At 48.9% G+C, this 21,528-nt stretch overlaps 1 protein-coding gene across 12 annotated transcripts in view; it reads right to left on the bottom strand.

The window, feature by feature from the left end:
• Positions 1 to 21,064, bottom strand: part of Nkx2-1 (NK2 homeobox 1) — a 46,738-nt gene extending 25,674 nt beyond the window's left edge. For 7 of the 12 annotated variants that reach the window (XR_012446183.1, XR_012446186.1, XR_012446184.1 and 4 more), the window contains exon 1: positions 13,336 to 14,078. Coding sequence is in view for 3 of the 12 variants with exons in the window: in XM_020154173.2 (XP_020009762.1) it covers positions 17,411 to 18,159; positions 19,103 to 19,488; positions 19,588 to 19,727 (1,275 nt within the window). In the remaining 9 variants the exon portion in view is untranslated. The other 5 variants (XM_020154173.2, XM_020154174.2, XM_074068140.1 and 2 more) reach the window with 5 other exon arrangements.
• Positions 21,065 to 21,528: the final 464 nt, after the last annotated feature.

Here is a 21,528-nt window from a genome sequence, read left to right as displayed (position 1 = left end):
CGCTTGCACAGACATCACTACTCCACTCATTGAATTGAGCTGTGATTGCCTGTCTACACACTTATCTTCTCGCAAGCATTGCCTCTGAGGTCAGAGATCTAGCTTTCCCTCTGTGCTTAGTGCTTTGCCTGGGGTAAGCACTCAGTGCATGTTTGCTGACTGAATAAGTGAATCAAAAAATAGACTAACAGTTATTTTTTTTAATCACAAAATCTTTAGGTTTTGAGGTAATACCCCTTTCTACATAATGGCTAAACTGGTTGCACAACAGAATATTTGAACCAACCCAATTTTGGTCTCTACTAACCATTTTCTCTAAGTACAATCTTAAAAAATCACTCTCTCATGATAGGGAATTGACCGTGACGCCAAGTTGTTGGTGAAATACCAACTCTTACCAACATATGAAGGAAGAGGAGAATTCTTGGGTAAACAATGGACTGCTATTTGTTCTGGACATCAGCAAAGAGCAGTGCCTTTTACTTCTCCATTTCTTATTAGGAATGCAAGTTGAGAGATCGCTTCCAATCCATGAAGACAAAAATGCACATTTGGATATAAACAGGGGATGGTTCCAGTAGCTTCATACCATGTGAGTGCTTTAAAAAAGAATTTTCAAATGGATTTGGGCTTAAGATTTAGCTATTTTGGGGTTCTATTGCCACTGACTTCTCCATCTTGATGAGCGAACACTGTCCAGATACAAATGTCCTCTAAGGAGCCTGCTCAGGTGAAGCCAGGGATGTCCTTGGTACTTAAGCATGTATTTTCCACTTAATACCTTCATATTCATTGATAAAAGGATTCACATTCAAAACTGAAAAGAATTTGCTACTATATTCTTTCCTTAACATATAAATAATCTTGAACCAGGCCCCCAAATCAATGAAGAGATGTTCCAAGAGCTGTTTGGGCTAACAGAAGGCCCATGGTATCCCAAGCCAGAGGCCACTTGTAACCTCATGATACCTCCACCCCACTCCATGTCATCGGTTCCATTGTACACCAGTGTTATAGCCCTACTCAGAGATGAGGCTTGCTTACCAAAGGACAGAAGTTAGGAGCACCATAAAGTATACATTGCTCCTGTGTGTGACCATTCATCATGGTCATCAGACCATTTTCCATGGAGCAACATATGTGGAATTTACATTAACAATCAGCACTAGCTTTTGAATTCTTTTCTGGTTGCTGAGACCACACTAGTCAGTTCCCATCTCTACCCCCTAAAGAATGATAGGATTTGTGACTTTAGAGTCCCCTTATCACTTTAGAAGATGGTCACCCTTTAGAATGGTAAAGGCCTTGTATGGTGGGTGAGCTACAGAAGGTTTATGTCTGAAATGTCATAAGGATTAACTTGAGTTTTTCAAGTTATTAATTTTTAAAACCCATTTTGTGTTGCACCTGGGATTTTATGGTTGTTTTAAACATCACCTCACACAGTTTTAGTTTTAAATCAAACTCACTTAGAATCTTGCAATTTTTAATTGACACAAAAAGAAGAAAAACACCAATAATACCCCCATCTTCATATTTTGCATATCAGAAAAGATTACAATGAAAGTTTTTACAAATCTAATCAGAAAATATTTATTAAGCAAATATTATGTATCAAGCACTGTACAAGGTAATAACTAACAGTAGATATACATAGGGAAAAAGAGAAAAAGTATATAGTTGCTTATAGCTCTAAATTTAAGAATATGAAAAGTGACTACCCATCAGATCATACAGGCTTAGAATTTCCTTCTTTCTCTTTGCTTTCTGTTCTCTTGAAAGAAAATCTTCCTTGGCGGGGAGTATTAGTCAAGATAGAACATATTCATCAGCATAAATTTCAACTTTATAACTTAATAAGGAAGGAAAAAATACATCAATGCCTTCAACTTGGGTGGGACCATTTGAAAGTTCTTCATAAATGTATAAAAGGACATGGGCTTTGGTTTTATTAAGGGTCTGAAATGAATCCATTACATTAAAATGACTCTTAGTAGCAAGAGCAAGTAATGATTTGTATTATATGTTAATAAAATGGGGGGTTAGGCATATTTGTACAATAAAGTCTTTTTTATTCACTTTTATAGACATTTCTGTCTCATTTCTGCCTAAATGAACTTGGAAGATTGTTCATCATTCAGTATTGTTTAAATTATAAAGCACAAGTCTGTCATCTGGATTTAAAATATTTTCCCCCTTTGGTAATGTAGATGACTAATGTCTATCTCCATTCTTTAAGAATATTCTAATGTGATAATATAATTTTGGAAAAAATTAAATTAGTTTTTTTTATGTCTCACAGCTAGAGACCCCTTTGGAATATCAGAAAATGTTATATTCTTCAAAAAATACATTTTGCTAGCCTTTCTGAACACTCATACTTCAATGAATTATACCTTGTTTTTTTTTTTTTTTTGATTCAGAAAGTGCTACAGTGCCTCTCATACAAGCAAGTCCCCTAGAGAAACCTTCATTGATGAAGTCCATGGAGTTTTTATGGTGCTTACTAGTGAAAGTTATGGCTTTACCTTTAGATTCCAAAACTACTTCTAAAAAAAAAAACAAAAAGTTTGAGAAAGGGCCTATTCTCCCAACAAAGGTGACCCAAGAAGTCTTATTTCACCCTTAGGATTATTTTATGCTACACTCTGAGACTTTGCAACCTCAAGAAGAGAACACAAATGTGAGACTGGTTTTTCTGGGAGGGATGGGGAAGACTGGGGTTTGAACTCAGGGCTTCGCACTTGCAAAACAAGTGCTCTACCACTAGAGTCACACCTCCAGGCCTATATTTTGTTTTCATAATGCCCTTGGATGCTGAATGCCTACATGTTTCCATTTGAGGTAGTAAAAAGCTATTTTTATATAATCCTAATTCTACATTTCTCAGAATGTTGATTATGGATTAAAATAATTTCTTTATTGAAGCAAATACTAAAAGTCAGAAAATGGCTCCACAGACAGTAAGTATTACTTCTCCAATAAGTATTACTTCTCCAGGTTTTATTGCCAGCTCTCAATTCCCCACCCCCAACCTAGCACTATCTGATAAGAGATACTGCTGATTTTTCCTTCCCATCTTAATGAGAATCTTAGTTGTATTTGTGGTAGTTTTCAAAACTGGGGCTATCAAGTAAGGCATTTACAACTTACTTTCCAAGCAAATTACTTGACAGTTACTTCTTATCATTCTCCTCCTTTCCCTTCCCAGGAGTGAATTCCTCAGTGATCTATTTTATACATGAAGTGGAAGATGAAGAAACAGGGCTGATTGGTGGACCTGCTCCCTGCCACTAAAGTTTTCCTGGTACCCTCTAGATGCTACGGCAGGATAACATGAGTGATTCACTCCTCTCCATGTCTCCTGGCAGCTAAATGGGAATACTGGAGAGCTGCCAGAAGGGTAGGTAGCCAACCTGCTTGCCCCTGATTGTGTCTGCCAGCTTTTTAATAACAGAAGTAGGGTCAAGTAAGTGAAATCACAAACCAAGGAGAGTATTCTGAGAATGTAAAGGCAGTTAATGTCCTTCCAAACCTCAGATGGCGGGCAACCCTTGGCAGAGTAATCTATGATTTGTGGCACCTGACCCTTTCACTGTGACTGTTATCTGTGTATTCACTAGAAACATATTTACAGAATCTCTCCATTAGCAAAGATGCCTTGTGTGTGATTACCCAATTGTCATAGTCACACTAGGGTTTTGATACAGTTCCTATTCACAAATGAAAGACTGCACTAAACTGCACACAGAACTGGTTTAAAGTAGGGATCTTCAATAAGTAGATCAAGACTTTGCCGGAAAGATCTCAAAGAGATTATTACCACAGCCTTATCCCCTCCCTCCCTTCCCCCATACTACATTCTACCTCCCTCATCCAAGCTCAAAAAAGAAACTCTCAATTTATTCCTTTGGATCCTTAAAAATTCTTGATAAAGTTAATAATAATGAGTAAAAATAATTATTTAAAAAGATGGGCCTATTTTTAAAAGACTCCAGAAAGTACCAGAAGAGAGCATTACTTTCATAAACTAGTTAGTATTGCTGTACATTCAGCAAAGTACTTTCTTCCCACTTACAATTTTTCAGTTACAAACACAGAGTAACTGTGCAAGCTGGCTTTCTCTCCTCATTCTGATGGAATCAAGTGCAAAGAAAAAAATTAAATATCCTCTCTGAAACAAGTGACCAGGAAAGCACTATTTAAAAAGTTTATCGGGTAGTTTTAAAAGTGTCTCCCTCTTCCCCTTCAAAAATAAATGGCATTTAATCCTTTTTGTGGGAAAAAAAAGTCCTATTGTTTACATTCTAGGTTAGCTGGCTCTTCACTATTAACTGAGAAAGGTGAAGCAGTTAATTTTTAGAAAGGAGCCCAAGTCAACTAGGAGCAAATAGCAAATCATGACTCAAAATAGCAACAACAATAGCTCAGTCATTGTCATGTCTCCCACGTGAAGAGATGTTCTAAGTAAACCAGAGTGATAGAGTCGCACCATATAAACAAATGAAGGCTATCGACTGGCCACCGATCCAGAACTACCACTAAGGTGACAGTAACCGTAGGTGACCCTCGGAACTGCACGGGGGTTAAATGGCCGAGATTCAAGAGACTTGGGCGACCTGCCCTCCTCAGCCTGACAGAAGATAATACTTTGAGGCCTGTGCTTTGGGCCTCTGATGCCTGGCTAGGAGAGCAAAGAGGCCTTTCTGGGGGCTCCGGGTCTGGCGGACAGCCAGTGCCAGAAAACCCGAGGCCAGTTGCCCGCCAGGCTGGTACCTGCACCGAGGAAGACCCATGAGACCACTCTGTGTTTCCTCTGCGTGCGCAACCGGGACGCAGGTCCTAAGCTAAGCCACACGGGAGCCATCCACAGCGCACGCGGAGGTCCGACTGACCACACCGCCTCTGCGATTCCCCTGTCGCGGGGCCGGTGCCCTACCCGCCGCAGGAGGACAGGCGCCCGACCAATGCCCATCTCCCCGAGCCCACGCAGGCATGGGCCCTGCAGCGCGCCGGGTGGGAAAGATCTGCGTGGGAGTCCAACCTGGGCACCCTGTAGGGGACTTGGCAGGGGGGCGCCCCCGCAGCTCAGAGTCCTCTCCATGCAGTTCGTCCTTGGTGACCGGAATTCAAACCAGGCGAAGATGCTCAGGGCATTAGCCAGTAACAGGGGAATAAAAAAAGAGTAATTTAGATGGGGGAGGGGGCGGGCAAGAGGGTAGAAGGAAACCATGCAAGAAAAGAAATCTCTATCACTATCCAATCCAAGGTAGAAATTCTGAGGTTTTATTCCTGGAGATTTCACTTTAAAAGCTGAAAAAAATTTTACTGCACTGCTTTTAATTGAAGTAAACAAAGTGCAACAAATCCTAACTCAAATATGATTGCAGTGAGATTAGGGTCTAATTGCTTAGGGTTCAGGTGGAATCTGCGGACTAAATCCTACAGGGCCAATCTGAATTTCACAATCATTCTGTCAAAAGGAGAGCGATGAGAGCCCACACGCTTCCTAACAAGTCATTTTTAACAGTTACAAGCTTCGCACAAAGACCACACAGGGCGTCTAAGAGATGCAAATCTAATCCCTGGTCATTCTACAGGCCTTCAACAAAGATGTGCTAAACCCTAATAGAAAAGAAATCAGTTCTCTGTCACCAGCCCCCGGTAAAATCTATTAGAGAATGGACAGAGCCGTATCTACAGCAGTTGCAGCAAAGGTTAAGGACAAGTACAAATAAGAGGGACCCAGTTTTATTTTCCGTGTGAAATATCGGGAGAAGCTAACCCCAAGTGAGTGACGGGATTCGATCCGTGGCTTCGCATTCATTTGAACGCTAGAAAAAATTAAACACACACATTAAGACTTTTGAAGACTCCGTTTCTGAATTTAGGAGAGATGAAACAAATTCGCCCTAAACATGGAAATCTTTGCCTTCGAAATTATCAGGGGATCTGAACCGGGGAGGGAAGGCGAGAGCGCGGGTCTTGGAAAAAGGATGCATCGCGGCCTCGCGCTTGGGGAGGGGACCCGGGCGTCAGGAGGTGGCCAGGAGGACGGGGCGCAACACCGCGGGCTTGTTCCCAGGAAAGCCCCGACGGCGGAGTGGTGGCCCGCGGGGACTCGGCTCGGGGCGCTGGTGGCCTACACCGCCGAGGCTGGGCGCGGGGAGCGGCGGGCGGGCACGCTGGGCTGCGTTCCTCCCGCCCTGCCCAGCCTGCTAGGGTCGCCATCCCTTTCCGCGACCTCGGCCGCCCGCCCTGTGGCCGGTGCAGGGGGAGCCGGTGCCTCGCGAACCCGGGGGCTACTCAAAGGTGCATCTCTGGGCACCCACCAAACGAGGGCCTTAGGCGTCAGTGTCACGCTGAGTACTAAAAGGTTGTGATGCAGCTGCAATATCACAGCTTGTGCATCCGTGAAAACGACAAGGGCCCCGAGGCCCCAGACTCTGCAGTGAAGTCCCTAAACTGGCTAGGGTGTGGTGGGCCCTCTCTTCCCCACGCAGTGCAAATCTCCCGTGGCTGGGTGGACCTGGCCTCCTCCCGCGCTGCAGTCGCGGGACTCCGAGGCGAGCGCCCCGCAGAGCCCAGCTGGCTCGGAGAGGTTTATTTGTGTGTGTGGGGGTGGGGGGGTGGGGGGGTGGGGGGGAGGTGGGGACGGAGGTTGCCTCTGGCGAAGACACTCGGCCCAGCCCTGTCGCTGGTAAGGATCGCGGCCTCACAACCTGCGTTTCATTTTGGGACTCCACTGTTCAGGACTGGAAGGTGAGGGCTTCTGGCTGGGATCTGCTTTTAGTCCCAGCTGAATCTGCCCACCACGTTCCTAGGAGCTGAAGCTCCTTCCACAGCGATGCCTCCTTCGAGGTTAAACCCGGGCAGTCCAATGGCCAAAGTCTGAAAAGCTGAGAGGCTCCCCTTTTACCAAAGTCGCTTCAAAAGAAAATTGTGTTGTCCGCTTTTATAGAAGTTTCCAGAAGCTACTTTATTTCTCACTTTGTGACTGTGCCCTCTGGCTCCAGCTTCCCTCGAATTTGTGCCTCTCCGCGTGCACAGCCAGGAGCCAAGAGCCATCCAGGCGGGAATATCAAGCTGGAGTTTGGAAGGCGAACTCCAGCCCTTGCACCTTCAGAGTCGTTTAATTTGCTCTGGCAAGACGGTCCCCGTTCTTAATGGGACCTGCTAGAAAGAACAGTATTTTCTAGATGTGGTCTCCAGCTCAGAGGCAGACTAGTACACTCACATCTGCTTCTCTTCATTGGGTTCTGTGCCTGGCCAGCCTAGGCGTGGGCCTTATGTGGGGACTGTATTCCTTCCTCCCTATATACTGGCATTGATTGAATTTCTCCAGACTGAAGCTTCTCTTTGCTTCTACGATTTTTCTTTCCAGTCCTCTGATAGGCTGACCTTGACCATTCTTTAGTCTCTTACTTCCCAAATTGGCTTCCCATATGGACCTCACTGGCTTTCATTCTTTACAGTTTATCCCATCCACTTTATCTACTTTCCTTTTAGAACCATTAAGAAAATGATACTGAATTGCTTACAAAGTTAAAACTGCAACTATGAGGCTGGAATTGGACAGGAAAGCAAGTAAAACAGGCATTGATGTGAAGAAATGGAAAAACGAGGGAGTAAGGAAACAAGAAGATAATAAAGCTACATCGGGCTATAAATATAAGAATTAAGATGCTACTGCAGGTGATCTTTAGTTCCTAATGGGGGGATCTCCTCTGTCTGCATTGGGGGGCAGGATAAGAAGCCTCCTGAAGAAGGTGGGTTGCAGATTCTTTTCTGTGACTGGAATTGCTTCTGAAGACTTGGGTGAGCAATCCTGAGACTGTGTATCTTTGGTCCAGGAGGATGTAGAGGGATAAGCATACATCAATCACCACTTCTAGAACTAGTCATGTGGTCACAGTATCTCCATGGAGCTACTGGGCAGCCAAACCTCCTGGCCCAGGAGTCTGCTTTGGCTCTCTGCTGCTCTAGGGTGCCACATTCCTGTGCACCACTCTCTCCACCCAGCCAAACTTGTCTATAGCAGTGTCTTGTGACAGAGCAGATTGAGTCTCACTGGTCCCAAAGTCACCCTAACTTCCTGCCAGTTGCAGGAGCTTTGTCCTAGCAGTTTGCAAAACTAGGGAGCCTGGGGACTTCCTAATGTGGAAAGCCTAATCTGCACCTCCATCCCTCCTATCAGGGTGGAGAATGCTTCTAGATACTAGCTTATCCATGGAATAAGTTCTGGAGGAAAAAAAATAGAGGGTTTAGTGGGTGACGGAGATGGAGGAAGGATGTCTTTAGATCCTATGCTCTCTATTATTTGGTGCTCGCTAAAGAGAATGCTGGGGAGGAGGGAGCTAGAATAGTTTTGCAGAAAACGAAGCAAGCAAGGCTGGTAGCTCTGCAGAATACACCCACAGGCTCCCAAACACACATATACTCCATCTATTGGTCCTCCTGAGATCTTGCCAGAAGCAAAAACACTTTGCAAGAGCATCTAAGACCATAAGGCCTGCCTAAGAGGCACCAACTTGAGGTTAATAATAGAAATGAAATCAACATTTAAGCACACACTGTTATTAGACTGAGTTTCAGCCCACTAGAAAGTTCCTTAGACATTGGTATTTGGGCAGAGACTGAACTGCTTTTTTTCTTAAGAAAACTCATCAGGGAGACAGTAATAGCTTGCTGAATTTGGTTTTGGTTTTCTTTAAAGCTTGTACTTTAAGTCTTTTTGCAAAAAGGAAAAAAATCCCTACAGATTAAACTTTGCTTCATTATGATGTCTGTTTATTCTGGGGTCAAAATTCAAGGGATGTTCTATTCCACCGCACACGGGACGTAGGTCTTGTGTGTGTGTGTGTGTGTGTGTGTGTGTGTGTGTGTGTGTGTGTGTGTGTGTTGTCGGCAGGCGGCGCGCAGCCGAGACTGTTCCAGGTGGAGGACCGGCGGGGTGGGGTCGAAGGGAGACTGAGTGGGGGACCAAGTGTGGCTGTGGGCTGGGCGTCTGGGAGCCGCTGCAGGTGGGCGGGGTGAAGGCTCAGGCTGGCGTTAGGGGGAGAGTGCAGGCAGGAAGGGGGAGGCTGTGGACAGCTGCTTTCCTTGGTCCTGGAAACCAAAAGTTTCCACGACGAAGGACTCCTAAACGGCTCGAGATTTCAAGTATCTACACTTTTCGTTGAGACCCCTAACCAGGAACCACCAGGCCACGAAGGGCCCCCACGTCTTTAGCAATGTAGCTGCGATTCCCGCAACGTTGTTCCCTGGACTGGCTTCCAGGCTCTGTGCCTCTGCCCCGCAGCCTCCCTGCCAGTCCCCCACATCAGGTAAGGGGCGATCCCGCAAACTTTAGCTCTAGGCAACACCTGGCGGCCACTCCTCTTAAAAAACAAAATCGAATTCTTTCAAGTCTTTATCCAGTGTATTCTTCCTACATGAAGAGCCGAGAGGAGTAGAAGCACAATCAATGTGGTATCTCTGTCACCTTTCTGGCCGTTTTTCTCTCCCCAACAATGGAGTCCCAAGTTTTAAGCAATTAAGTTATATATTCAACTGGAATATTCCATTTAAAATAAATCGGGACTAAAGACACATAAGGTCTGAACTAGAAGAAAATATTTAGTGCTTGCCTACAGATTCTGTCACCCATCATCTGCTCGGAATGCGCTCCGTATCTTTCAGCGTGTCCGGCTCTTATGATTGCAAATGGCCCTGTTTTCAAATGGAAATAAGACTTGCAAACTGATTATGTGTATTGAATCAGAATCACTCGCTAGATCCTCTTGTTTAAAATGTATTGAAAAAAGGATGATGGCTGCAGACCTCTGTAACCAGCTCCCTCTCTTCTCAGGAAGGTCGATCTATTTTGCAACTTTTTGCCATTTGAGCGTGTTTCAGCCAGGTAATTACATTAGCATTGTGTTGCTGGCCTAAAGCTCAGACATGGTACACACACTACTTCCCAGCCATCTCCACCAGCATTACCTCTTAAACACCACACATAAATACATCCCACACTCACCCACTCCACCCCAACACTTTTGGGGGGGTGTTGGAGTTTGAACTCAGGGCTTCACATGCAAAGCAGGTGCCCTATGACTTGAGCCACATCTCCAGTCCCTCCACCCCAACACTGGCCCAGGTATAACCAGCACCTGTTCATCACCACAACCATCAACAGAATCCCATACACTGATACCAGCTGCAGATGCTCCTTTCCCCACTTCTCTTTTCCAGTCCCCTAGCCTCTCTACGTTTTTTCCAAGGGCAGACCACGTACCACAAACCCCAAACTTTCAGAGACACACAACAGAATCTAAGCATTTAACCATGTCAAGATTTTTTTTTAATGTAAAGGTGCTTGCATTCTACCATAGATCTGAGGTTTTCTCTTTACCTCCATCCAGTGCCAGATTGTAAACTATGGATGGGTGAAGTTGTTGGTTTTTTGTTTTGTTAAATATTTCCAAAAGATTCTCCCTTTTGATTTCAGTATGAAACCAATGGACTATGCGAATGTGTGGAGAGATGTTTGAGCTTTACCTGTTGGTGAGATGTAGAAATGATACAATGTAGCACTTCCAAGGTTTGCTGCATCCAGTGTCTGGGAGTAGTGCTACCAGGAAGCAGTAATTAACATTCCAGTTAATACTGCCGGCTCATGGTGGTAATGATCTTCCTACAACTTCTGCCCTGGTTAGCGACAGGGATATGTGCTTTTGCATGGCTCAGAGTCAGACCTTGCATTTTTGTCTGAAGTCAGAAGGGCTGGAAGAAGCTATCACTAACAAGCCCTCCCTTCCCACTTATGCCCCAACCAGTCCTGCAGACCTCAAGGCACCGTGGAGTGCCCAGGCCTGGAGAGAGGTTTAATCCCCTTCGGCTTCAGAGTTTCCTCTGAAAAAGCTTGTCGCTGCAATTCTGTTTAGAGACCTGATTCTCAGGAAGCTCTGCCAGGACTTTAACTTTCGCAGTTTGCTCTACACGTAGGCACAGTCAGTTCAATTCGTTAAATTTAGTCGGGTCTCCCGAGTCAGGGCAGAGCTAACAGCCAGCTCAGAGGAACCAGCCCTCCGTCCTTTTCGTGTTATTACGGTAATTCCCAGGTTTACATCTGCGCGCGCACCCTAAGCGGCGTTTGTGCCCGGGAGATCAGGTAAGTCAGTAGCACGCGGGCCAAATAAACCCGGTTTCCTAGAGCTTCGGGCACCTTAGAGCTGCAGCTTTGGGAGGGAGATGTGCAAGGCAAGGTAGAAGCCGTCCTGTTCAGGGTAATTTTCCTACAACGGTTCCAAGGCACAGCAACAAGGGAAAGGTAGCCAAAGACACATGGTTTGACATCTCTGACAGCATAGAAATGAAATTATCAACAGACACTTAAACCCCCACTCCCAAATGCAATATTTAATACTTCACCAACGCCTGTTCTTACTGATAACTGCAATCTAACAACCAAAGACAAGATTTCCTCAAAAGTGCAAATTGGAGGTGGAGGGGAGTTTATCTGTTTTCTTGTGGTGGAACAACACTTAGACCTGCCCTCTTATTTCCAGTACTGTGTGAAGGCCGAGATAGAGAGGACGTTGGCTATAAATGAGGAGCAGCCACATTTCCTTTTCATGTTTTGTTTTTGTCAGCTGAGCAGTAGCATTCATGCTAACAGTGTCTATTAATGGATAATGTAAGTTCAGCAAGGGACAAAATTTTTGTTATAGGTTGTTACAAAAAGTGCCATCCATAGACACATCTCATCCACCAAGTTGTTCAATTTCTTTAAGAACAAATTTTAATATTTCCCCAAACACAATTAGCTCTCCAAATTTCACATGGCAATAAATAAATATTTCAATTTAAAGTGGGCAAAACTAAATAACTTTTGGTTTATTTGATTTTTAAAGGAAACTCCAGATTAATGTGACATCTTAATTGAGGTAATGAATCCATTCAACTTCTTTGCACCTGAGAGGTTCTGTAACATCCAATTCTATATTTGAGTTTTTATTTTAGAGTATTTCAACACAAATATGTATAGGATAGATATACATGTGTATGTATATACTTTTATATATGAATACACAGACATCTGCATTCAACCATTTATACCCCCAGACAGAGTGGGCAGAGTCAGATGTGAATATTATGTTGGAAGAAAAAGTTTACCAAGTCCTAATGCCTGCAACATTTATGTTTATGGGTTTGGATTTTTTTTTATCTTTCAGGCAGAGCACTACAGTGATCAATGTATATGGCAGTGTCCTGCAAATAACAAAAAAATCAAAACAGGAAAATGTACTAAAATTTCTTTCACCCTTTCCAGAACTTTGGTACAACTCATAATAACAAAGGTAATAAATGTTTAGGCTGCAGAGATGAAACAGGAAATATTATCTACAGACCCAGGGGATAAGACACCCAGGGGACAGACACCCAGGACTGTACCTAGATACTGTCCAACTTGGGCATTAGGTCACCATCAGAAAGAAATGCAGCCAACCACTTCAACTATGGTTTCAGATGGGGTAAAAGATGCTGGCAAGTTACTAAGCCTGATCTTCCTTCATTCCTTGAAGACTCATGAAAGAAAGTTCAGAAACACAACACTTAGGGTGGGAGAGAGGTTCATGCAGTCTGTGGCCCACCCCTTCAATAAAGCATGCACTTCACTCCCAACCACACCAGTTCCACTCAAGCCACAAGCTTGCTGGAGAGGTTATCTAGAGATGGATCGCTCCTTCTGGGAGCCACCCACTGAAGAGACACAAGAAAACTTCCTGTGCTCCAAGTTAAGGCAGGCTCCCAAGTTGGGTTCTATAGAGTGTGGCCTAAAGAACACAACTGCACAAGGAAGCACACACTAGCCAGGAGAGCAGAGAGGGCTAGAGCAAGGCAGTGTCCAGTATTTCCTAAGGGCAGCCTCACCCAACCCCATACCCATAGGTCACTTCCTTCCATTTTAAAAGAAAGCCGAGTTTGAAACAAACAAGCCAGCAAAACACCTAAGATTCGTATCATCTCAGATTCACATTTCCCAATGGGTTTCCTAGTGCTCCACAAATAAAACCGCCTGCTCACTCTGCTTCACTAACATAATTGGGGGTGGGGGCGGGGAGAAGGGAGCTATGCCTAGAGAGACTTGGAAACATCCGATCAGAATTCAAGGCAGCTTCTCACAACTCTCTTGTTTATAGAAAATGAATGTCTGCCTGGCTTGCTTTAGCTCAGAAAAGGGGTCAGTCTTTATCAGCACGGTTCACACAGATCCTGGATTTTTTTTCCCTTATCTTAAATTGACCCGCTTTTAAGATAAAGACATAATAGAGAAAGCATTGACCTTACCTGGTCCCTAATGAGTTGGAAGTCAGAAAACCTCGCTCTCATTTCCTCTTATCTTGGATCGCCTGAGAAGAGACTCGGGCTACCTTTTGTGCACTTGCGCCTTGAGATAGCCCCGCACCGACGCCCAGACGCCGGGAACGCGCGCGCTGGACTGGACTGCGGCCTCTAAAATCTGAGAATTCTTCCTGAGGGCTCAAAATCAAAGACTACAGATGCCAGATCCAAATATTGTCACTGGAACGCCCTAGCCCAGGCCCAGGAAGATTTCACATCTCTTGGAGGGCTCCCCAGCAAGCCTTTTCCTATGAAAGGCCAAGCTAGGCACTGGGAAGAGGGCTGTCTCCTGCAAGGCCCTGCGACTGGAGCGCGGGGGCCTCGCCTGCCCCCAGGGGCAGTTCTCGCCTAATGGGCCCCAGTGGGCTTGGATTTTTCTCGTGGGTCTCACTTCCCACTCGGCCAGCCCCTATCCGGAGCCGCTGTCCCGGCTGCTGAGCCAAATTCCTTCACCCGCCCCCAGGCCTGTAGGATCCCAGCTTCTGTCCCTGTTGGTGGCCGCAGCAACCCGGGATCCTTTCCTCCCCTGATCAGGGCATCTCTGTCCTGCTTTTCTTGCTTCTCCTAAGCTCGACCTGATCCACCGCCCGCCAGCCGAGAGGGCTTCTTTCCTCGTCTCCGGGCCCCACCGCCTGGTTCCCAGGCTGTGGCGGGGGTGGGGAGCCGCTTTGGGATGCTAAACATCAAACAAGCCAAGCCTGGGGTTTCAGGCCCCGAAGCCACTAGAGCGGCTCTCCAGGGCTCTCGAGAAAGTCCTCGTGTTTACATGGCGAGGTGGGGGTGGGGTAGGGGAGAGAAGGAAAGCTGGGGATGCTGTGTGCAAAATCTTCCCCCACTTCCTGAGCCATTGGGCCTAGGGTAGGGTGGGTACCTGGGCGGGGTGGGGGGGGGAGAAAGCAAAGTTTCTCCGGGACCTCTGGAGAAATGGTTCTCCCCCCTCAGGTAGAGAAGTTTTCGCTCCCCCAGCACCCAGACGCCCAGGGCATCCCCAAAATACTGGTTTCTCCTTCCGGGAGGCCAAAACTGACCTGGGCCCGAGGTATTGGAGACCTAAGATAAGGAACTCCAGGAGAGGACTATGGTCTGCTTCCCAGAGGCTGGCAGGCTATATATGGGTGCAGGATGTCCCCACCATGCGGAACCTTCCTGGTCTGAGCCCAGCGACACACCTGTTTCTCTAGTCTGCGTTCTAGGGCTGCTTCCTGCAGACAACAATTAATTCCCCTAGCCGAGTGCGGGAACGGGTGGAACCCGAGTGATTGATTGCAAGAAGCTGCCGCGTCTCTGTTTGTCGCGGTCCCATCCGCAAACCCGACTGAATACACCTCTTCCCGGGCCAAGTAAACAGACTTCAAACTAAGCAGGCAGGGTGAAGAATGTATTTGATAGAACTCCATCTAGTGTAAGGGTGATAAGGCCGAGAGTGCTGCAGCCTTATTGTGACTCCCAGTGGCCACTCTCGGCTAGAATGCAGGCGAGGGCAGCGGCCGGCCCGCCCTACCCTTTCAGGCTGATGCCTGGCGGTGGGTTGGTTGAACTAAGTTTCCATCTCACTGAAGCCAAACAGAAGCTGCAGTACCCACCTCCCCTGCCTAGCTCTGGCCTGCGCTGGGTGCCTTGGTCATCTACACTCCTTGTCCCTTAACCACTCACTGCTGCTGGTTCCAACGCAAACATTCAAACTTTCCTGCTTTGTTTTCCAAAATGCAATGCTTACTAAGATTCCCCCACCCAACCAGCGCATTCACTAGACCCAATCAACCCCCTTTTTGGAATATCCAAGTAAATCTCTTCTGGATGTTTAGAACTGTATCACAGCCACACTGGGGTTTCTGAGGGAGAAAGCCCATCCTAGCCCCCAGTTCTCAGGCACCACAGGGTAGGAGTCCCCTGAAAGTTAATTAAAAAAAAAATTGCTGGGTTTCAGACAGGGGCTTTTGTCAGTCTACTTCCCTTTCATGCTCCTGGGGGTGGATGTGCAGGGGCAGAGTGTGGGGAGTGTCTGAAGAGACAGTTGGGAACAGAATGAAATGGTAAAAAGGAAAGAGTGAGCAAGATGGGCAAGAGAGGAAAAAGAAAGTTTAAAATCTAGGTGAGAATAAGCACATGTCAAATATGAATCAATCGCCATTAACAAACATTTCTAGGCCTAGAAGAAAGTGCTGGGAGGGGCACCTTTCTAAAGCCCACTGGGCTGCCTTTCCTTTGAAGGTTTACCAAGTATGGCAGGAAAGGCAACAGTCTATCCAAGGGATTATAATTTTTCTTTCTTTTTGCAATCACTTCTTTCACCACCACCACCACCATCACCTACCTGAATTTAATGCTAACCCCAACACATATATCTGAGAGCAGAGATGAAGAAATCAGAGATCAGGTACAAGGAGTTTAAAGTACTTTTGTTGTTTGGCTGGGAAGCTGGAACAAGAGAAAATTTCTTGTTGCAAACATCTAGGAGCCCACAAATGGAAATGGCAGGAACAAAGAGTAAAACCCTACTCCCAAAGTCCAGCCTGGGTTGCCCTCAGGCTGGCCACCCAGCCCTAAATTGAAGACAGAGTGGGCACAAGAAACCAAGAAGTGTGGTGGAAGATGTTAGAGAAGGGGATGCTGCTGATCTTGGAGCAGGGATTGCTATTTTAGAGCAGCAATAAAACATGAACTTCACTTTCAAAATTAGGAGCCCATCAAACTGTCAAGGAGCTTGCCTACAAATTAGAAATATAAGTTTCACCTTCAAATCTGCAGAAACAATCAGTTGACTAAAAATGAAAGCTTATTCAGGGTTATTTCAAATGGACGTCCTGGCCCACTGTTTTAAAACCATGGCTCAGCTGTATAAGACCAGCTTTTTTGAGGTTTCTAAAAACAGAAGCCTGGCACTAAGAAACAAGTCCTTTGGGTTTTTTTTTTTTTCTTTCTCTCTCCCTCTCCCTCCTGGTAGTAGTTTGGCTTTTCTCTTTTGTATGTTGGAGTCCCAGGACTGCTCAAGGTTTGATTCTCTCAAGCTCAAAGCAGAGCAAAACTCTCTCCTCCTGTGGACCCCATCAAGGCAAAGATGATTCCTCCCAACCAAAAAAAAAAAAAAGCCACATAAAGCTAAATCAAAAACTAACAAAAAAAGAAAAGAAAGGTTTTTAATCAGAAAAAGGATCTCTTTAATTTGTATAATTTATTAGAAGCTTCTTAGGAACTATATTTAAGCCAAATATCTACATAAGTTACAACAGAAAAAGACAGACGCTGCAAATACCAAACTGCCAAATAATATACACAGATTTGTCAATGCCCATAAAAAATGTAAGGGGCAGGGGACGGGAACTGGGTTTCTTTTTACAACAAAATGTACAGATTACTAAAAACTAGGCATTTAGTCCAACTTTTGACAGCGTTTTACAGCTACAAGTTCACATCAAACATAAAACAATTTTCTGAGGGGATGTCCTGGGCAGAACCTATAGGGCCAGAGGGCTCCAGGGAGGGGGCATTTTCTTTTTGTCAGTGACAAGTGGGTTATGTCGAAGAAGAATCTTTACTCTCCTTGGCTCCTGTCCTCCCTTCTTAAAAAAATCATGGTATTTACAAGCGAGTTCACTTTGCTGGCAGAGTGCACCCAGAGTGAAGTTTGAGATGTTTAGAGTCCAGAACCATGACAGCATAAGCCCTCTCCCAAACCATAGCCCGACCCAGAGTAAAAACCCATTTGAATCACCGAAAAGACACCCCCAAATCTGTTCTTTTATGACCTCGGTTTAAAGATTCCGTGAGGAATTGAATTTGCTTGGATGTTTTTATTTTCTTTTTCTTTTTTTTAAAAAAATCCACAAATTTTAGATAAGAAAAAAAAAAAAGGATAGACGTCCAGCAGTTTGGCCTTTGTGTATTTTTCCTTGGTCTAAATGAGGACAGGTTCTTAAGAAAAATCGAAGCGCGTGGAGCAGCGGGTGGATGGTGGTCTGTATGGCGGGTAAAGGGGAAGCGGTGAGGCAGTGCGCTGGGCTAGGGCCGGCACCGCGTTCTCTCACCAGGTCCGACCATATAGCAAGGTGGAGCAGGACATGGTGCCATAGTCCGATCCCGAGGAGTTCAGGTGGGAGAGGCTGGAGACCTGGCCCTGCAGAGCTGCGGGGCTGGCGGCGTGGTGCGCCAGGTCCGGGGACTGGCCTGCGCTGCCAGGCTGGTGGCCAGGGTGTGCGCCCAAGCCCGCGCCACTGCTACCCACCGAGATAGCCGCTGCTGCCGCCTGGGCGGCCTGCGCCTGCTGCTGCGCCTGCTGCTGCGCGTGGCCTTGTAGGCTAGCTGCGCCCGGCGCGGGGGCGCCCGCCTGGCAAGGTTTGCCGTCTTTCACCAGGACCGGCACCGCCACGCGGCGTGGCGACTGTTGCTGAGCCTGTTGCTGTTGCGGGCATCCGGCGCCCCCGCCCCCCCCGCCGCCGCCGCCGCCGCTGTCCTGCTGCAGTTGCTGCTGTGCCGCCTTGTCCTTGGCCTGGCGTTTCATTTTGTAGCGGTGGTTCTGGAACCAAATCTTGACCTGCGTGGGTGTCAGGTGGATCATGCTGGCCAGGTGCTCGCGCTCCGGCGCGGACAGGTACTTCTGTTGCTTGAAGCGTCGCTCCAGCTCATACACCTGCGCCTGGGAGAAGAGCACCCGGCGCTTCCTGCGCGGCGCGCTGGGCAGCGGGGCCATGTTCTTGCTCACGTCCCCCAGCGAGCCCAGGCCGCCCATGCCGCTCATGTTCATGCCGCTCGCCGGGCCCATGAAGCGGGAGACTGTAAGCGACAAACGCACAGCGTCGGCCAGAGCCGGGCCAGGCCAACCCTGCCTTCCGCGCCCCTGGCCCGCCCCGGCCCATCCCCGACGGGACCCTCCTCATCTAGGCCGCCTAGTGCTCTGCCCCAGAGGCCCAGTTGTTGGGGATCACTAGCGCCTGCCCCAGGCTGTGCGGTCCAAGAATGTCGGGGAGAACAAACCCGCTTCAACCTTGCCTACCCTCCCTGAGTTGAAGTACCCCTTTAGACCCAAAAAGTGTAGTAGGGCAAAGGCCGCTCCTGCTCCTTTGGTGCCCAAGCCGGGTTGGAGGTGCAGGGTTAGCTGGCCACGGGAGACAAACTGAACTCAGGCCGGGAACTGGGGTCCGACGATAGACCCTAACTTTGGAAGGTTAGGAGAAGAGGGTGTTCACTTCTGAAAGCTCCAGCCCCCAGAAGCTACGCCTCTTGCTTCTTTTCTGTCGGCCACAATGCGGGCACCTGGTCTGGCCATTTAGAGCTCCCTCTGGAGCTGCGCACCCTCCCACCTGCCCAGACTCCGCTAGAGAGCGGGCCTGGCCAGGCCAAGCGCTTGAATGCGTCCCGGCAGGGCGGCCTTCCTCCCGGCCGGGCCTGGCCTCTCCACGCCCTGATCGCCCTTGCTCCCTCAGCTCGGGGGTCACCTCCCTTGGCCCTCGGAGCAGAGCTGCCAGTTGGCCGCGCCTGGAGATGCTGAGTATCAGCACCTGTCCGCAGGACCCCGGCGCTACCAAGTGCGTATTCTTGGAAACCCAGCCCAGCAAGGGAAGAATCTCCAGCTCGGGCACCGAAGTCCCCGACGCCGCTGCCCTGGTGCCCACCCCAATGCCCACGGTGCAGCCGGCGGGCGCCGCGCCTTTCCCGCTGCACTTGCCGCGCGTCCTGTGCTCAGCCCGCGGCCCCGCAGTGGGGCGGCCTCACTTACTGGCCGGGAAGCGCGGGTCTGGGTTGGCGCCGTACCATCCGGGGCCCGAAGCGCTGTTTCGCATGGTGTCCTGGTAGGGCGGCAGCTCGCTCATGTTGCCCAGGTTGCCGTTGCAGTAGCCCCCCACAGCGGAGTGTGAGAGCTGGGGCACCCCCGCCGCCGTCATGTGGTAGGCGGCGGTGACGGCGCCGTGGTGCCCCACGGCGTGCTGCTGCATGGCCGCGGCCGGCGGTGCCGCCTGGCCCTGCCTGTACGCCGCCAGCGGAGCCCCGAGGCCGCCGCCCTCCATGCCCACTTTCTTGTAGCTTTCCTCCAGGGGACTCAAGATGTCAGACACTGAGAACGGAGTCGTGTGCTTTGGACTCATCGACATGATTCGGCGGCGGCTGGAGGAGGAAGGAAGAGGAGGAAAAAAAAGGGAGAGGGGGAAGGCGAAGCCTCGCTACTTTTTTTTTTTCTTCCTTTGCCAAATATTCTGGTGTTACCTTAACGCCGTTCTTGTTGGATGTACACGTAACGGAGTGGACCGAGTCCGCCTTAATTGGCTTGAGTGGAGGCTCGGGGGCTGCCTCGCGTTTGTTTTAGCCCGGCGCCAGGTTTTAGGCAGCCACCAGAGGCGGGGCATAAGCGCTAAAGCAACAAGACAATAGAAGCCTACATCTTGCCCGAGATAATTAGCTTACATGCTGATGACAAGGTAAACACCTTTAAGTTTCACTTGTCAGGATTTTTAGGTCTCAAAGAGGGAGAGGGAAAGGGAGAGGGAGGGAGGGAGAGAGAGAGAGAGAAAGAGAGAGAGAGAGAGAGAGAGAGAGAGAGAGAGAGAGAGAGAGGAGAGGAGACCCAAAGCATTACTTTCCCCCTCCCCTGGACACCCCCACCCCCATTTTTGTGGGGTGCCGGCTACGCGCGGGGAGGAGGCGGGGAGGGGAAGGAGGGGGGAATCGAGAGCAGGGAGGGCAAGAGGTGGGGTGGAGAGTAGCCCGGGAGGGATGGTGAGGAGGAAGGAAGGTGAATGCTGCTTTGCAACCAACTTGAGGAGTTACAAAGTGGAACCACTTTCCAATTTGGTCGGGGTTCCCTGGGCAGAGACAGGTCCTTAGGAAGAGGGGGCCAAGGGATGGGGTGTGGGGGGGTTCACCTGAGCCTGCTGGGGCTGCTCCTCCCTCCCGCCGCGGCCTCCCAGCCCCGCGCCTTCCCACTGCCTCCGGACCACATCGGGCTTCGCTGCGCCGAGCCCCAATCGCCACCAAATGAGCCAACGAGTCTGGGGACGAACCCTGGGGCCGCACTGTTGGTCTACGTGTCTGTCAGTCTGTCTGCCTCTTCTGCCGCCGTCAGAGGGACACCTCTGCTCCCCGCCCCCTTACCCGAGAGAATCCTAGCGGGCGGAGGGGTAGCTGACTAAGGGAAGGACTGCCGCGGGGAGGCTGTCGCGGATCCCCGCGCACCGCCCCCCAGCTCCTGGCTTCTCAGCGGGCCAGGTCCCCCCCGCAGCACACCCCCCACACCCCTAAGCTCCCTTTCCCCACCCCCTTCTCCAGCGGAGGCAAGCACACCACTGGCCTTCTGAGCTGGGAGAATGGGGGGGGGGTGCTGTGTGCAGAGCTAACGTGAGAGTCTATCACTGGAGTTATCCCATGTCGAACAAACCTGGTGTCCCTGACACTTGCCCATTGCCTGGACATGCGGGGTTCTGGGGCTTCGGCTGACTTTTCAAGGAGGTCACAGCCCCAGCACCCGAGCCCAGAGCCCCGCTTTTTTCCCCTCTGGTGCTTCAGGGAGGGCGCCGGCAGGGTGCCCGCCCGTCCTGGCCTGGCGGAACTGATCATGAACCTAGCGGGGACCGGCTGGCCGGGAGGGGGCGAATACCCAGGCGCTGGCAGCCCAGCAGGCGGGAGGCTGGGCAAAGGCTCGCCTCCTCCCGGAGCTCAGCCATGCAAAAGTGCACTTGCTTCCCCGGGAATAACCAAATATCTTTGTTTAAAGTGGCGGCGTAAATGGCCAGTCGCTTTGTGGCCACGCTGGATATTAGTAGATGAGGATCATTCTGCTTCAATTGGGCGCCTCTCATCCGGCGAGCAAGAAACTGCTTAGGAGGAAGTGGGTTTCCTGTCTGCGCGTTCCCAGGCTTCAAGTGTGAGCCCCACGCCTTGAGGGTCCTTGGGCGCCTGGCAAGGGGGAGCTGTGGGCTGCCTCCAACGGGGCTGGGGGCTCCAGCCGCGTTGCTGTGGCCAGGCCGGGACCCGCAGCCGAGTGGGCTACCCAGCCGAGCCCTGCATGGTGCAGATTTTAAGACCGACTTGGAATTTTCCCCTTAAATTTTGAACGTTTTCGTTGTTGTTTGTTTTTGTTTTGCTTTCTCTTTGGATGTTTTAGATTCCTCGCCGCGCTAGAGGCTGGGAGGGCGGAGCGCTTCCTGGCCC

This window comes from Castor canadensis, chromosome 3, assembly GCF_047511655.1.
Source record: "Castor canadensis chromosome 3, mCasCan1.hap1v2, whole genome shotgun sequence".
NCBI lineage: Eukaryota > Metazoa > Chordata > Mammalia > Rodentia > Castoridae > Castor > Castor canadensis.
Note: the sequence above shows the minus strand (reverse complement) of the source record. Positions and strands in the feature narration are given on the sequence as shown.